The sequence below is a fragment of the Cherax quadricarinatus genome, chromosome 57 (assembly GCF_038502225.1).
Source record: "Cherax quadricarinatus isolate ZL_2023a chromosome 57, ASM3850222v1, whole genome shotgun sequence".
Taxonomy (NCBI): Eukaryota; Metazoa; Arthropoda; class Malacostraca; order Decapoda; family Parastacidae; genus Cherax; species Cherax quadricarinatus.
Genome location: NC_091348.1, coordinates 25,939,637 through 25,957,060, shown reverse-complemented (window position 1 = coordinate 25,957,060; position 17,424 = coordinate 25,939,637). Strand labels below are relative to the sequence as shown.

General features: G+C 42.1%; 1 protein-coding gene across 1 annotated transcript in view; it reads right to left on the bottom strand.

Moving 5' to 3' along the window:
* Nucleotides 1–624: 624 nt before the first annotated feature.
* Nucleotides 625–17,424, bottom strand: part of LOC128693587 (musculin-like) — an 84,661-nt gene continuing 67,861 nt past the window's right edge. The window contains exons 4-5 of the mRNA XM_053783388.2: nt 3,857–3,981; nt 625–2,557 (exon numbers count right to left, since the gene is read on the bottom strand). Of these exons, the coding sequence (XP_053639363.1) occupies nt 2,494–2,557; nt 3,857–3,981 (189 nt within the window). The 3' untranslated portion in view covers nt 625–2,493. The remainder of the gene's footprint in view (nt 2,558–3,856; nt 3,982–17,424) is intronic.

The following is a 17,424-nucleotide window of genomic DNA, read 5'->3' as shown; positions in this document are numbered from 1 at the left end:
GCACTGAGGAGTCTATGAAGATAAAGAACATTATCTATGGAAGCAAAGAGAGAGGAATGTATGAGGGTATAGTTATACCAACGCTCTTATATGGGTGTGAGGCATGGGTGGTGAATGTTGCAACAAGGAGAAGGCTGGAGGCAGTGGAGACGTCATGTCTGAGGCCAAAGTGTGAATATTTTGCAGAGAATCAATAGCTTAGAGATCAGAAGGAGGTGCAAGGTTACTAAAAGTATTGTTCAGAGGTCTGAAGTGTGGTTGTTGAGGTGGATTGCACACTTAGATTTTCATACCCATTCTGTGGTCGTCACATTTTCTCAAAAAATCATACGTCTTGTATACGAGGTAAACTGCCCAACTCAGGCTGACAGATATTAACACTATGAGTTTCATCCATCCTGTATGATGGAATGTGTCTGGAAAACCCGGCTACCTTCAGTTCCTACTGTGGAATTATACACAGAAGCTTAACAACACACTGAGAATTTATCCATTATTACTGGAATAAAAAAAAAAGAAATCAACCCAGACACCACTTTCATTAGCCCAGAGTTATTTTCACAGGAAGAATAAACGAAGAAAAACATTATCTATTACAATTTTTATTAATTATGTTTTCGTTTAACTGTACAGCTGTATATAATAGCAATAAATAATGCTGTAAGATATGTGAATCACATACACGTAGTAATTTTTTTGTCTTGAGCATTGCACGGGTACATTGCACGGGTACATTGCACGGGTACTTTGCACGGGTACATTGCACGGGTACATTGCACGGGTACATTGCACGGGTACATTGCACGGGTACATTGCACGGGTACATTGCACGGGTACATTGCACGGGTACATTTGGCCAAACACTTGAAAACTAGATTTTCCTGCCCACTTACATATCATTTTTCTCCTGGATGCGATGCAACAGTTGAGGCTAACACATACACATATTCTCATTGCTAGGTGGGCAGATATAGCAACATGTGTAATGAATACGTGTTCATACGTTCCGCCGGTACGGGGATGGGACTCGGTACTTTACGTTCGTGAGCCGAACGGTTTGACCTGCCACATGATATATTTGTGATGAGTTTCAACAACAGATATTTACCATGCAGGTAAAACAGGATCTTTACCTGGTAATTATTTTTTTTTGAAGATCTGGATCACGTCGACATGACTGCTGGGTTGTGTGGTCTTGGCAGGTGTATCCTTGAAAGGCTGAGTAATCTTTACATATGTGTGAGTGATTTTGACATGTGTTTGTGGTCTTATGGTCTTTGTGAGCCTGGCAGATTTGTAGAGCTCTGAGATCGTGAGGTCTTCACATTGTGTGGGTTTGACAGGTTTTGTGACCTTGACAAGCTGTGTGGTCATCTTGACAGCTTGCAACATTAGCACGTTAGCGTGTAGAATTAACAGATAAGTTATCTTGACAGGTATTGGTCCTTGAGAGGGTGTATGGTGGACATAAGTGTGGTTTCGATATGTAGCGTTATCTTGACAAGAGTGTGTGGTCTTGAAATGCTGGGTTGTCTTGAATGGTTACCATGACAAGATGTCAGTATTGACAGGCGTGTGGTCTTGACAGCTTCCGATATCTTGACAAGATGTAGGTAATCCTAACATACTATGCGGTTTTGAATGGCTATATTACTATATTGTATGGTCCCAAGAGGTCTTCGTGACATATTTTCGGATCTTGACAAGCGTGTGGTCTTGACATGTGAGGCCCTTGCAGATGTGGTACTGACTAGTGTAAGACCTTAAGAAGTGAGTGGCTTTGACATATATGTTAGAAGTGGTCTTAACATGAATAGTCATGACAGGTGATGTATTGAAAGACTGATTAGCTTTTTGGTGTTATTTGACAGGTTTAACATTGTCAGTAGCGTTGACTGATGTGCAGCTAAAAAAATCATAGCCTATATAATGCTTAACCTTGACAGGTATGTGGAATTTACAGTAATGGGATTTTGACAGTTTGTATGGTCTTGACAAGTTGTGTGAGCTTGATAGGTATTACGAGCATGCCAACAAGTGTAATCTTGACAATGTGTGGTCTAGACAGGTTTAGTTTTGAGAGCTTGTGTGGGAGGTTGAGTGGTCTTGAAAAATGTGGTCTTGACTGGTTGTGTAGTCATGACATTTAGTCGTGACAACTGGGAGATGTAGCCATCCTGGGAGCTTTCTTGACAAGTATGGTGTTGACAGGGTGAGTAAACTGATAGTGGTGACAGGTATGGTCTTGATTGATTGTGTGGCTTTGACAGGTTCCCGGATGTGCTATGTGTTGTTTAGATTGGTGTCCGCTCTTGACAGGTGTGATGATAAGAAGTTTTGTAGTCTTGACAGACTGTGTAGTCTTGACACATATAATCCTAATCTCTTTTGTAATCCTGACATGTGCAGTCTTGACAGGTGCAACCTTGATAACAGTGTGGCCGTGACAGGAATGCTCTTGACAGATTTATATCGTCTTGACTGATATAAGTGTCAAGCTATGTGAAGAAGGTCTGACGGGTAATAATCGTAATCGGGCAAATCGTCACTAAAATATCTGAAAATTTAAGAAAAAAATTAAAATTATACTTTGATTTACATTTAAATAGATAATTATTATAATGAAAATTAAAGCTGAACTCACAGAATTTATATATATATTTATATTTATATTTATATTTATATATACTTGACGTGCTGTTGGAGTGTGAGCAAAGTAACATTTATGAAGGGGTTCAGGGAAACCGGCAGGCCGGACTTGAGTCCTGGAGATGGGAAGTACAGTGCCTGCACTCTGAAGGAGGGGTGTTAATGTTGCAGTTTAAAAACTGTAGTGTAAAGCACCCTTCTGGCAAGACAGTGATGGAGTGAATGATGGTGAAAGTTTTTCTTTTTCGGGCCACCCTGCCTTGGTGGGAATCGGCCAGTGTGATAATAATAAATAAATAAATAAATAAATAAATATATATATATATATATATATATATATATATATATATATATATATATATATATATATATATATATATATATATATATATATATATATATATATATATATATATATATATATATATATATATATATCGTGCCGAATATGTAAAACTGGTCAATTAGCAAGAACTCATTTAAAATTAACTCCTTTCTAAAATTTTCTCTTATACGTTTTAAGATATATATTTTTCATTAATGTTAATGTAAAAATTTTTAATTTTGCACCAGAAGAATCTTAGAAAACTTACCTAACCTTATTATAACAAGAGCAATTTATTTTAGCCTAACCCAACTTAATATATTTTAAATACGTTTATAATAATTTAATACTAAACAAACACAATCAAATATATTTTTTTCGTTAGGTTCAGAAGGATTATGGTGAAATTATTGCATACACAAATTTTCGCTTGTCCTATATGGCAAGATGAGCATGGCTATTTAAGCCAAGATTGCAAGTTCTGCCTATTCGGCACGACATATATGCATATATATATACATATATATATATATATATATATATATATATATATATATATATATATATATATATATATATATATATATATATATATATATATATATATGAGAGAGGGCAAACACTGTATATCTATTTCGTCCCTCAACTGAGGCACACATTAGCAGATAAAAATTATCACATAACTATATCTTTTAATTCGAGGAACAACGCACACCCTAGCATACTGCATGATGTTATAAACACATTACATTAAATTTTAACAACTATTTGTCTTGAAAAAGATTAGTTCTATTGTATTCTGTGTGGCTGAAAGAAAATAAAACTCTCTCTCTCCCCTAAATTTATCACATTTTTTCTCTTTCCTTTTGCCTTGCTACCCACCTCTCCACCTGGGGTTGGGTGTGGTTGTGAGAGGTGGACGTGGGTTGTAAGTGGTTATAGGAGTCACAGTGTTCGGTCGAGGATCCAGAACTCTCCGTTGCTCTCTGGAAACTAAACGGCCAAGTCTGGAAAATTATCCAAGATATAATGAACAGAGTTAGTGGGGAAGTGTTCTATTCATATCCAGTATTATGTACAATGAATATTATATTTAACACATAATGACTCAAGAAATCGTAATGACACGATTGCAAACAAACCATACCCCCGGCCGGGATTGATCCCGCGGTCATAGAGTCTCAAAACTCCAGCCCGTCGCGTTAGCCACTAGACCGGCAGTGAAGGGACTTGAGCTAGAGTTCGTCACGGCCACGCTAGCTGGAGATTCGTCTGTAAAAACTTGCATTTGTGGTCACAGAGGTGCCTGTGCTAACTTTCCTATGGTGTAGAAATATACCTAGTTGGATGAATCTTATTGTGGCTAGCTGGTCTAGTGGCTAACGCGACGGGCTGGAGTTTTGAGACTCTATGACCGCGGGTTCAATCCCGGCCGGGGGTATGGTTTGGGATGGATTAACACATAATGAGTTAGACATATGTACAACGGATGGTTATCTTTATCGTCGGGAGGCTTCGCCTGTGCAGTAGGTTTCTTCAGTTGAATACAGAGAAGATGTAAAGGTAAGGCGATCAGTCCCTCAGACTTGAAGAATTTATTTTGAAGTATTTCGGGGAGGGGGATCGATATTGCCGCCGCGCAGATGCGGACAGGTAAAAATATCGAGAAAAAATCGAAAAACTAGTGAAGCTTGCAGAATAATATTCAATAATATTTATTTCTATATGTAAGATAAGATAAGATAAGATAAGATTTCGTTCGGATTTTTAACCCCGAAGGGTTAGCCACACAGGATAACCCAAGAAAGTCAGTGCGTCATCGAGGACTGTCTAACTTATTTCCATTGGGGTCCTTAACCTTGTCCCCCAGGATGCGACCCACACCAGTCGACTAACACCCAGGTACCTATTTGCTGCTAGGTGAACAGGACAACAGGTGTAAGGAAACGTGTCAAATGTTTCCACCCGCCGGGAATCGAACCCGGGCCCTCCGTGTGTGAAGCGGGAGCTTTAGCCACCAGACCACAACTTATAAAGACCAAAACTGGCATCAGTGACATACTATATAGAAACCCCTGGTTATGCAGAGAATTTCGGGCAATTAGGTGTGCGACCCACACCAGTCAACTAACACCCAGGATGCGACCCACACCAGTCAACTAACACCAAAGTACCTATAGAGCTGTGTGAACAGGGACAGCAAGCGTCTTAACGAAAGAAGCCCAAGGTATTTCCACCTGTACCGGAAATCGAACCACGGACCTCGGGATGTGAGCTGAGTGCGTTACCAACTGAACTACGGGACAACATTTTGGTGTAACTCATCTTCCTACCATGTTTCTACACTGAATTGTAGTCACTACAACATTTCTCGTGATGACGCTTCAGTTTGTATATCCCAGCCCATGAAGTGAATTTTAGCCATTCCTTCTTATTTTTTTTTTATTTTTCTCTGTAATATATTAAAATCATTGTCATCTATACAAAATAGGAGGAGCTATGACAGACCAACCAAAGAGGAAAACAAAAGGAGGAGGAGCCAGGAACGACCTTGAAGACGCAATGACTATGTACGCCATGGCCCTTTAAAATGTGTGTTATTTTTACGCAATCATTGACAATTGTATTTATTCATCTGTCACATGTCTTCAAAAATTGTATTAGACATACAAACATAATACAGACGTCCAAATGAACAAAAACTGACATATTCCGAGAGGCAGTCTGAGCCGAGCATAAAAGAACTATATAGAAGTGTACGCTGAAGGTTATAATGTTACGTTCTCTCTGGTTTACTGACACCACAGAAAACTGTATTTAACATGCGAAACTGTAGAAAAACACTTCTCGTATATTAATTAAGTTTGACTCACGAAACCGTAATGATACGATTGCAAACAAACCATACCACGGGCGGGATTTGAACTACGATCAGATCACAACAATAGGTACATGTATGTTAGCTATACAAGAAATTACTCTCCTATTCATCAACAAAAAAAAATATTAATACACTTTACCCATCAAATTTATGTTACAATCATCAAAACATAAAACTGTTTTACACATTTTTCTCAAACTAAATATTCATACCACATTTATCATTTCTCACTTATGTTACATATCACATTTCTCATCCACATCTTCCCTGAAACATCCTTTCTTATTCATCCGTATATCTCCTAGAGATATTTTATCCCGACGACCCATCATGACACTAGGAGCCAGAGTGTAGTAGGTGGTTTTGGAGTGGTGATGGTTGCTCTGGCTCCTACGTCGTAATGGGTCGTCGGGATAAAATATCTCAAGGAGATATACGGATGAATAAGAAAGGATGTTTCAGGGAAGATGTGGATGAGAAATGTGATATGTAACATAAGTGAGAAATGATAAATGTGGTATGAATATTTAGTTTGAGAAAAATGTGTAAAACAGTTTTATGTTTTAATGATTATAACATAAATTTGATGGGTAAATTGTATTAATATTTTTTTTTGTTGATGAATAGTTAACATGAACTTAGTAAAGTGCATCGACACCATGCCTAACCCTTCTAGGGTAGGGTAGGTGCCAGAGCCCGAGCCTTTAGCTCATAAGACTGTCATTCCCATTTGCCCCCTTGGGGCGGGGATGGCAGACCAGAGAGGCCTAGCTTGTGGCTAGGCCTGGGGACAGTTGGTCCCAAAGATGAGGAGGTACTTGTGCCTCCTCCCATGGGAGACTTAGGTCTCAGATACTCCCTAAAGAGGGAGCCAAGGCCGGGCCACCACTTGGAAAAGGCCCGGGCCGGGAGAATACCGGCTAATCTTTAATAATAATAATAATTAGTAAAGTGCATTGACACCATGCCTAACCCTTCTAGGGTAGGGTAGGTGCCTGAGCCCGAGCTTTTAGCTCATAAGACTGTCATTCCCATTTGCCCCCTTGGGGCGGGGATGGCAGACCAGAGAGGCCTAGCTTGTGACTAGGCCTGGGGACAGTTGGTCCCAAAGATGAGGAGGTACTTGTGCCTCCTCCCATGGGAGACTTAGGTCTCAGACACTCCCTAAAGAGGGAGCCAAGGCCGGGCCACCACTTGGAAAAGGCCCGGGCCGGGAGACTACCGGCTAATCTTTAACTTAACTTAGTAAAGTGAATGTGTATTAGTTGGAGGTGTGTGACTTAGTTCTGGTAATGTCTCATGTCATGGTGAATTTTTTTTTTGTGCTTATGTCTTATATTTATTGTCAATATGTTAAGTATAGGTTTTGGTGTATGTATTAGTTATGATGTGTATGCCTTAGTTGGAGGTGAATGTCTTAGATTTGGTGTGTATGTCTCATGTCTTAAATTTGTGATTCAAATGTATAAGTTGTGGGTGTCTGTGTATTATTTTTATTTTTTTGGTGATGGAGATGTGTTATAGTGCTCATGTTATGTTATAGATGTTGGTGGAAGTGTCGTGGATTTTTTGTGTATTTCTTATTTTTGTGCGAATGTTTAAAAAATAAGTGTTTTCAGTGATCATAGTAGTTTTGAGATGAATGATCTTAGATTTTTGGTGATCTTGGTGATGAGTGTTAGTAGTACTGAAAGCGGCTCAGTGGCTCATTCTACAGAGCGGTCCATTCCTGAGTGGCTCCTCCTGAAAAGGGGTGTGGCTCAGTGGCTCATTCTACAGAGCGGTCTATTCCTGAGTGGCTCCTTTTCACACCTATATGCTAATGACCTTGACCCCACCCACGACCCCACCCACGACCCCACCCATGACCCCACCCACAACCCCACCCACGACCCCCACCCACGACCCCCCCCCGTGCCCCCCGCGCCCCCCACCCGCGCCCCCCCAGGCCCCTGCCCTTGCGCCGACCCACCCACCCTGCCGCGCCCTCGCGCCCGCCCGCCCGTCGCGCCCGCCCATGCCTTCTGCTGTGCCTTCTGCAGCGTCGTCCGGATCGCCCCCGCTCCCCGAATTTTTTTCCGATTTTTTTCAAATTTCTTGTGCTCTCCTCGGATCAAATTTTTGAGGTTCCCCCTCCCACTTTCACCCCCATTCCAAATTTTTTTTTGAATTTCATTTTCTTATGATCTCCATCTCCTCGGATCAAGTTTTTCTCGATATCAAAGACTCCATCTCCTCGGATCAAGTTTTTTGGATTCCCCCCTCTGGGGGTAAGCATTCAAAATGGACTCCCATGGATCAAGGTTTTCTCGATAATACAAAGACTCCATCTCCTTGGATCAAGTTTTTGGGTACCCCTCCTTCCACCCCCAAATTCCCTGCTCCAATTCCTCGGATCAAGTTTTTCTCGATAATACCAAGACTCCATCTCCTTGGATCAAATTTTTGGATTCCCCCCTCTGGGGGTAAGCATTCAAATAAACTCCTCCTATGGGGCATGCTACTTTCTCTTACTACAGGTCTAAACAAGTGTGACGTCACCCCACCTGTGTTTACTCGGCGGTCAGTGACGTCACGTGATGACCTCACACATACAGGCTGAATCTTGTCGACTTCCCCCTATGACAGTGACGTCACGTGATGACCCCGCACACAGGCTGAATCTTGTCGAGCATACATTAACTTAAAATGCAGGATAACACTATTTATTATACAACCAATACATTTCATATACAACATAGGGAAAACATTTTCACTCTTAACCCAGGATAACCCAAATAATTTCACATTTTTTTCGTTAATACCCACAACAATCCACAAATTTCTTTACAAAATACAACACAAGTCTAGACATTTTTCTCGTTTTAACTATTTCATCAGAAAAAGTCACAACAACACTTATAACCACTTTTCGATAAATTCACTAGTCACAATTTTACACATTACGAAGTTAATACGCACACACACCTCACTTTACTTTGAACACCTTCAAAACACTCTCATAAATCATTTGAATACTCACAAAAATACCTTTGAACATTTCCAAACAACACTGAAACACTTCCAAAATATCATTTTGAGTACTCCCAAATACACCACTGAATACTACTAAAACACCACTGAATACAGTCAAAACACCACCAAAATCACCATAAACTAAGATCAACATAACAGAATAACACCCATCTCAAATCCACTAAAATCACTGTAACCAAGATATTCACAAAATTCTATGACCACCTGCCCCCCCCCACACACACACACACATACATACACACACACACACACACATACGCACACACACACACACACACACACACACACACACACACACACACACACACACCGTGTATGTCAGGCCCATACTGGAGTATGCAGCACCTGTTTGGAACCCGCACTTGATAAAGCACGTCAAGAAACTAGAGAAAGTACAAAGGTTTGCGACAAGGTTAGTTCCAGAGCTAAGGGGAATGTCCTATGAGGAAAGATTAAGGGAAATCGGCCTGACCACACTGGAGGACAGGAGGGTCAGGGGAGACATGATAACGACATATAAAATACTGCGTGGAATAGACAAGGTGGACAAAGACAGGATGTTCCAGGGAGGGGACACAGAAACAAGAGGCCACAATTGGAAGTTGAAGACACAAATGAGTCAGAGAGATAGTAGGAAGTATTTCTTCAGTCATAGAGTTGTAAGGCAGTGGAATAGCCTAGAAAATGACGTAGTGGAGGCAGGAACCATACACAGTTTTAAGACGAGGTTTGATAAAGCTCATGGAGCGGGGAGAGAGAGGGCCTAGTAGCAACCGGTGAAGAGGCGGGGCCAGGAGCTAGGACTCGACCCCTGCAACCACAAATAGGTGAGTACAAATAGGTGAGTACACACACACACACACACACACACACACACACACTTTTCTCAATATCTCTTAAGAAATATTCTCTCATCGAAAACCTTTATCATCTCACTACAGAACAACCCCAAGATTACTTCGAACACTCTCATAAATCATTTGTATACTCACATAAACACCTTTGAACATTTCCAAACAAACACTAAAACATTTCCAAGACAACATTTTGAATACTCCCAAATAAGATTTATCATCTCTAATTTATCTACACTTTCATATTTCATTAAATTACAACTCATCACCCAAAACTCCTCCCTCATTCTCCAGATTTTTACAACAGTATCACAAAAACTAACTCAGACACCTTACTTTGAACTACACCAAAAACACCATCATTTACCTTTGAATACTCCAAAAGCATCATTCGAATACCCCCAAATCACACTGAATACTCCCAGAACACCTTCATAAATACTCTTGCACATCATTTGAACACCTTCAAAAACACCTTTGAATAGTCTCAAACACCATTTGAGTACTCCCAAATACACCACTGAATACTACTAAAACACTTTTTTCTCGTTTTAACTAATTTCATCAGAAAAAGTCACAACAACAACCCACAACTTATAATCACTTTTCAGCAACTCTAGTTCAACAACACCCACAACCCACAACACCCACAACCCACATCACCCACAACCCACAACACCCACAACCCACAACACCCACAACCCACAACACCCACAACAGCAACCCACTTATAACATATTTTCGGTATCTCTAGTTCGACAACAACACCCTCAACACCCACAACCCACAACACCCACAACACCCACAACCCACAATTTTTTCTCGTTTTAATTAATTTCATCAGTCACAACAACAACTCACTTATAACATCTTTTTCGAATATCTCTAGTTCGACAACAATACCCACAACCCACAACAACCCACTTATAACATTTTTTTATATTTTATTTAAAAAACACAATACACATTATACATGTATGCTATACATACGTCACATAACCAAAGACATGTTAACCATTAAATACTATAAAACAAAACAAATCCACGTTCCCTATCCCAAGCACTAAACTTATACATAAGAAACACACGTTCAACTTTAAATGTTTGATACCCCATTAAATACTATAAAACAAAACAAATCCACGTTCCCTATCCCAGCACTAAACTTATACATAAGAAACACACGTTCAACTTTAAATGTTTGATACCCCCCCAAAAAAAAAAAACCGAACATACATGTAACTACACTAAGGACAAACCACACCTGAACATACAGGTGGGTTTATTATATCCATAAAATACAACCAGTATCTTATAACACAAAAGGCTATATAATCCAAAGAATGTCACACTTATTTACATTGTACATGGAAGTTTATATACAAAGACATTCTCATATAATCCAGTTCATTGCCCACTCATTTACTTACAACAAATACAAGAATGTATAAGAGTTTAATAAAAGAAGAACTATACTGGATATTAACAAAATCCTCTATCACACAATCCCATTACTTAAAATAACACTATAGCTGAAGCCATATTACCACCAGTTACACATCCAACAACATGTCCTACAAAACCCCTCCTCTTACAATAATTAATAATGCCAGTGCAGACAAAAATATTTACATGCACCGTTCTAAGAAATACCTTAAGTATCCTAACAATTAGGGTTATACCCTTACCTCATTAAACCCTAATGAGTATTTACCAGAAGTTGGTGAAGCATGAACAAAACAAAACACAAAAATATAAAAGTACATAGGAAAACAAATATGGACATTACATTGCTATACACACCTGTATAAGCGGAAGGATATACACCCACAATATTTAATATCAATAATAATAAAGCATCAACCATGAACTTCAAACTGTCATTACATTGCATAACATGGAGTTTACTCGTAAAATATAAGAGAATACATTACATGCTGCCTCAGTTTAAAAACTAGCTTATGTAAATATTTAATATAATCCAAGACTAGAATTATCATATTGAAACACTCCTCTACAACTAACTAAATCCTAGCTTAAGATCAAACTTGCCAATGACTGGACATAAAATCCTATCCCTATCTGAAACACAAATTAAACATCCTTGACATTGTAAATTCACTACATGAATGTGTGAAAAGTATTACAATCCTTCTTCTATATAGGAGTACAGCTTTAAAGGAAAGTACTTTTTTATTATTAAAATCAAAAGAAACGCTAAGCCACAAGGGCTATAAGGAAAGTACTTGCAGCTACGTGTTTAAAACTACAAATATACAAGCATCATCCGATACTAACGTACTCTTGACGTACAGTGTTTCCTTGTTTTATTTTAATTTTTTAACACATCTCATATCAATAAAGAGGCAGTACTGGCAGTACCATTTTTGTACATGTTTAGTACTGCCTGACATAAAACACCATAACAGCTGCGTAAGCCACCTATCCTTGACAGTGAGTGCAATAATATCCCCAAACCAAAATATGTAAATGTATGACGTTCCAGGTGTTATTGAATGAAACCATGGTACTGAACGCAAATATAAATAACTCTCAGGAACATAACCAGTTCACGAATGTACGCTCTCACTAGCTCACTCTCTCATCACCTTCCACACTACTAGCACAACCTTACACCGCCCCCCTCACATTAAAGGAGACCCGTCCCTTGCCCCCCCCCCCCCTGTTCCCTGAGAAGTTGTGCTACAGTGAGATTACGATAACCTACCGAAAAACTTGATTCCCATCTTCCCCCATATATTAATCTATTCCTACACCTTGTCCTAAAGAACCTTGCTGCTAACGCTTTTATCCTCAACTGCCCTGTAATCTGCCTCATACCCCAAGAAACATGCAAATAATCTGCCATAACATACATCAAAGCCCTCCCCACTTCACTTGCAACCCCACTAACATCCATCGACAAAGATCTAAGAAAAGACCAACTCCCCCCCCCCCAACAACCTAATAACCCCCGCCATCCAGACTCTCACCACGCCCAAAGATGAACAAAAATATACCACATGATAGGCAGTTTCCTCCTCCCCACAGAATAAACATGTTGCCTCTCTCACCAACCCCATCTTATGCAACATGTGCTTAGATGCAACCACACCCATGAGAAAACGGTATACCATCTCCCTAACCCTTGCTGGTATCCTAAGCTTCCTGAACTCCCCCCATATGACCCTCCAGTTATACATGGGGTATACTGCGACCCCCTGCAATACACCCCTTCCCCACACCACACCCACCACCGTGTTTACCTTCAAACTTTTAACCTGCCCCACTGTCAACATGAATCTTATTACATCTTCACACTTTCTCAAATCCCTACCACACCACCAGTTTCTAGCATCCCTCATCACCCTATCCACCCTAACACCCCTCTCCCCCCCCCACTCTTAGATACCTCTGCTTGATATATAATGCCATTACCCTAGGCCCTAAGGCCAACAATCCTAGTCCCCCCCGTTTCACCTCCGTCATGACCACATCCTTGGACAACCAGGCCCTCCCAAACCCCCACACAAACCTCAACACCCTCCTCTGTATTTCCTGTATATCCTGCACCCTCAAAGGGAACACCTCCGCCACACCCCAGACCTTACTATACACCACCGAGTTAATTACCAACGCCCTCTGCTGTAACGCCACTTCACTGACCCTCAAACCTTTTAACTTGCCTATAACCCTACTCGTGACTGTTTCTGAGTTAATCCTCCTACATTCCTGCAACTGCTTCATATACCATATCCCACACACCCTAATTCTGTCACAAACCATCCATCCCATCTCCTCCCCCAATCTCCCCCCAACCCATGTTCCTACTTCCAATAACCTAGACTTTGCTAAATTAACTACCATTCCTGAAAGCTTCCCAAAACTCCTTATCACCTCTCCCACCCTTCTTAAAGCCTCCCCACTCGTAACTAACACAGTTGTGTCATCTACATAACCTACTATTCCCCCCATTCTTCCCCCCCCTACCCCCTGCAATTCTTCCTCCACAGCCTCAAAGAAAGGATGTTGCACACATGCAAAGAGCAACTGCGACAGCGGGCAACCCTGCCTTAATCCCTGTTCCATCATCACCGCCCCCCCCAGCTTTCCATTAACCTGCACCCTCATGACAGCCCCCTCATATAGAGTGCGCACCCACCTCACTACCCCCCCTCCAAAACCCAATTTCTCCAAACAGCCCCACAAAAAGTCCCTCTTCACACAGTCATAGGCCTGAGCCCAATCCAATCCAAGGACGCCCCCTCCCTGGCAGTTCTCTATAAAATCCCTTATCACACTGTGCCCATTCTTCATAGTCCGTCCCGGTATCCCATACTGCCCCTCATGTACGCTACTCCCAATTACCTTCTTTAATCTGTTACCCAATACCTTCGCAAAAATTTTGTAATCCGTACACATTAACGACAACGGACGATAATCTCCCAAACCCTTCTCCTCTCCCCCCTTCTTTGGCACCAAAACAACAACCCCAGTTCTCTGCGTTTGCGCCATTCTACCACGTTTCATCATATAATTCAGAACCGCCACTAGGCACTCCCTGAGATCCTCCCAATGTGCTCTGTAAAAATCATTAGATAACCCATCTATTCCCGGTGCCTTCCCCTGACTCAACCCATTCACCACCTCCCCCACCTCTGCCCCCGTAATGCCTCCCTCCAACAAATCCCGATCCCCCTGCCCCATACCCTGCTGAACCCCTATAGCTCTAAATGTTTCTAACCCAACCACCCCTCCCCTTCTCTTCCATTTCTCCGTAAACCAATAATCAGCATACCTACTGATAGAATCTGTGTCAGAGAGACCCTGTCCCTGCACATAACCCTCCCCTCCCTCCACGACAATATGTGCCACCGTATTCCTCAACTGTCTGTCCTTGAATTTTCGGAGTACATACCCGGTTGGCCTATCACCTTTTAGTACATCCTCCAATCCTGCCCTGACCCTGAGTGCATCAAAACGTTCATTATGCATCTCCACTAAACGACTTCTAAGTTCCCCCATAACTCCTCCCACACCCGCCCGACCCCCCCCCCCATCACACTCATTCAACTGGCCCTCTAAATAATTCTGCAATCCAAACCTCCAGCGTGCCCGTTCCCTGCCCCTCTTCTTAAAAAATCCTGCAATCTGCACCTTTGCCTGCAACTCCCACCAATCTAGCAAATCCACCTCCTCATCCCTAGCCTCCCAAAACCCTTTCCACCATGTCTGAAAGGACCAACCTTGATCTTCCTCCTGTAAAAGCCTCACATTTAATTTCCAATAACTCTGATATATTCTCGGAATACCATCCACCCGAAGGTCAGCCAACACTGCTCTGTGGTCAGATAAACCCACGTCTACTGTTCTAACCCTCTCCACTCCTATCCCCTGCCTCACATAAATCCTATCCAACCTTGCCTCATAACTCCCCTGTACATAGGTGTGCTCGACCTGATACCCCCCCCTGCCGACCACATCTACAACCCCGACATCACGCAATGCATCCCGTAAGACACCCAACACGCACCCCGCCCCCCTAGGTATGACGTCTGCATGCCTAATCACACAATTCCAATCACCTCCAATTATCGCGATAGCAGGTAAACCCCTGAGATAGTATAACAATACATCCCGAACAAAGTCTGTTTTTATCCTCACGTTACCAATCGCGGGCATATAAACTCCCACAAAACATACCCTGCTCTCCCCCCACCACCCATCCACCCGAACAACCCTCCCCCCTCCCCCCTCCTCCCACCCCATGACTCGCAATGGACTGGTCTCCTTTACTAAAACAGCCACTCCTCCCTTTAAAAGCATTGCCATGCTTACAAACAACTTATATCCTCTCAATCGCAACTCACTACCAGACTTATGGTTATGCTCCTGTAGGAAACAAACATCCACGTCATACCTTTTGAGGAACCACTCCAACCATACCCTTTTTACTTCAGTCTTTAGGCCATTAGCATTTAACGTTACACACCTGAATGGTCAAGGAAAGGCGGCTTACCTCTGTGCCGCTGTGGCTTGCTCACACTTCCCTTCAAGCTGCTCACACTTTCCTTATTACTCTTTTTAATAAGACCCCCTACCCCCCCTTGTCTCTCCCCCCCCGATTTTTCCTGTACTCCCCCCCCCTGTAGGGGATTTGCGAACCACCTCTGCCCATGCCTTCTTGCCTGGTCTTTGCCCAGGTGTTAAAACATCATCTAATTCAGTCAACCCCGCTGGCCGCTTCCTAGAGCTGCCTCCCACAGCCATCTCTTCCTCAGGTACATCCTCCCTGTGCACCTCTGCCACTACAAGTGTATCCTTTCTAGTATTCCCTGCTACTTCCGTCTTCTCACTCTGCCCTTGCAATTGCTGCTTTTCACTGGTCCGTCCATCCATGTCCTCTCCTACCAAAGCCTCCTCCAAGAATTCCTGGAGCACTGACTCCAAGGACACCTCCTGTGTCGACTCCACCACTTCCGCCACCACCACAGGCGTTGGAGTAGGATCTCCATCCTCCACCGGGAGAGTGACACACGTCCCCATCTGTTCACCCTCCTTCTCCACCTCCTCACTCCATAGAGGAGTCCCAGTCTTCGCCGCCTCCACCACACTCGCTTGCTGGACCTCCTCTACCGGGGCTGACACCCCTGGGGCAACTCTACGTGCACATTGCGCCGCTATATGGTCATAAGAGCCGCAAAGACGACACGTTCTCCTCTGCCCCACATACGACACATATACCTGATTTCTGGTGCCTGTCAACATGACATACGAAGGTATAGGCGTCTTCAAGGTCATCTTGATGTTGTATGACCCTTCCGGGAGGCCCTCATATGGTCCATCCCGCCATACCCCTCCTCTAGCTTCATGAATGACTCCATATTTTCTAAAAACTTCCACTATACTAAACTTAGTTGCCTCAAAGGGTACATTCCTCACTCGTACCCACGTGTAGTAAGTAGACACGTCATGCATGCATACATCCATCGTCGAGTTGAGGCACATTCGGCGTTCCTGATACTCCTCCACCACACTGCTGTAGTAGCTAGTCCTCAGGAACTTCACAAAAACTCGTTTCATCCCATTAAGAGCCACACCATACAGCTCCTCATTAGGGATTCCATATAAATCCCTAATAATCGCAGGAAGAAGGACGTTCGTCGTATCAGGGCTCAGAGAACCCTTCAACAGCTCAATGCAGACTGTATTAATTCTCCTGCCGGTGTACTCCGCCATGTCTGAACAGTGAAAATGCGCAGAAACCAGGTGTAGTGGGAGCTACTGCGCAGTGCGTCCGCACGGCCCAACAGCGATGCGACAACAACACCCACAACCCCCAACACCCCACAATCCACATCACCCACAAAAACAAACAATGTATCTCAAATCCACTACATTACCCACAACCCTTATCACTTACCAATTTATTCACAATTTATTAGATACAAAGTTTTCCCCTTCTTTTTACTGAATCTTAAATGTAATACACATTCCTCTTTACATTACTAAAATTCTAATAAATCCTCTCCATACCCATCTCCTTGTATCCACATAAATTGATATTATACTCACAACAACTAATCTCACTACCCAACTACTGCGACATGTTTCAACACCCTCCATTCTTTTCCAATATATCATAACTTTTCAATTCTATAATTTCTTTTTAAAATATT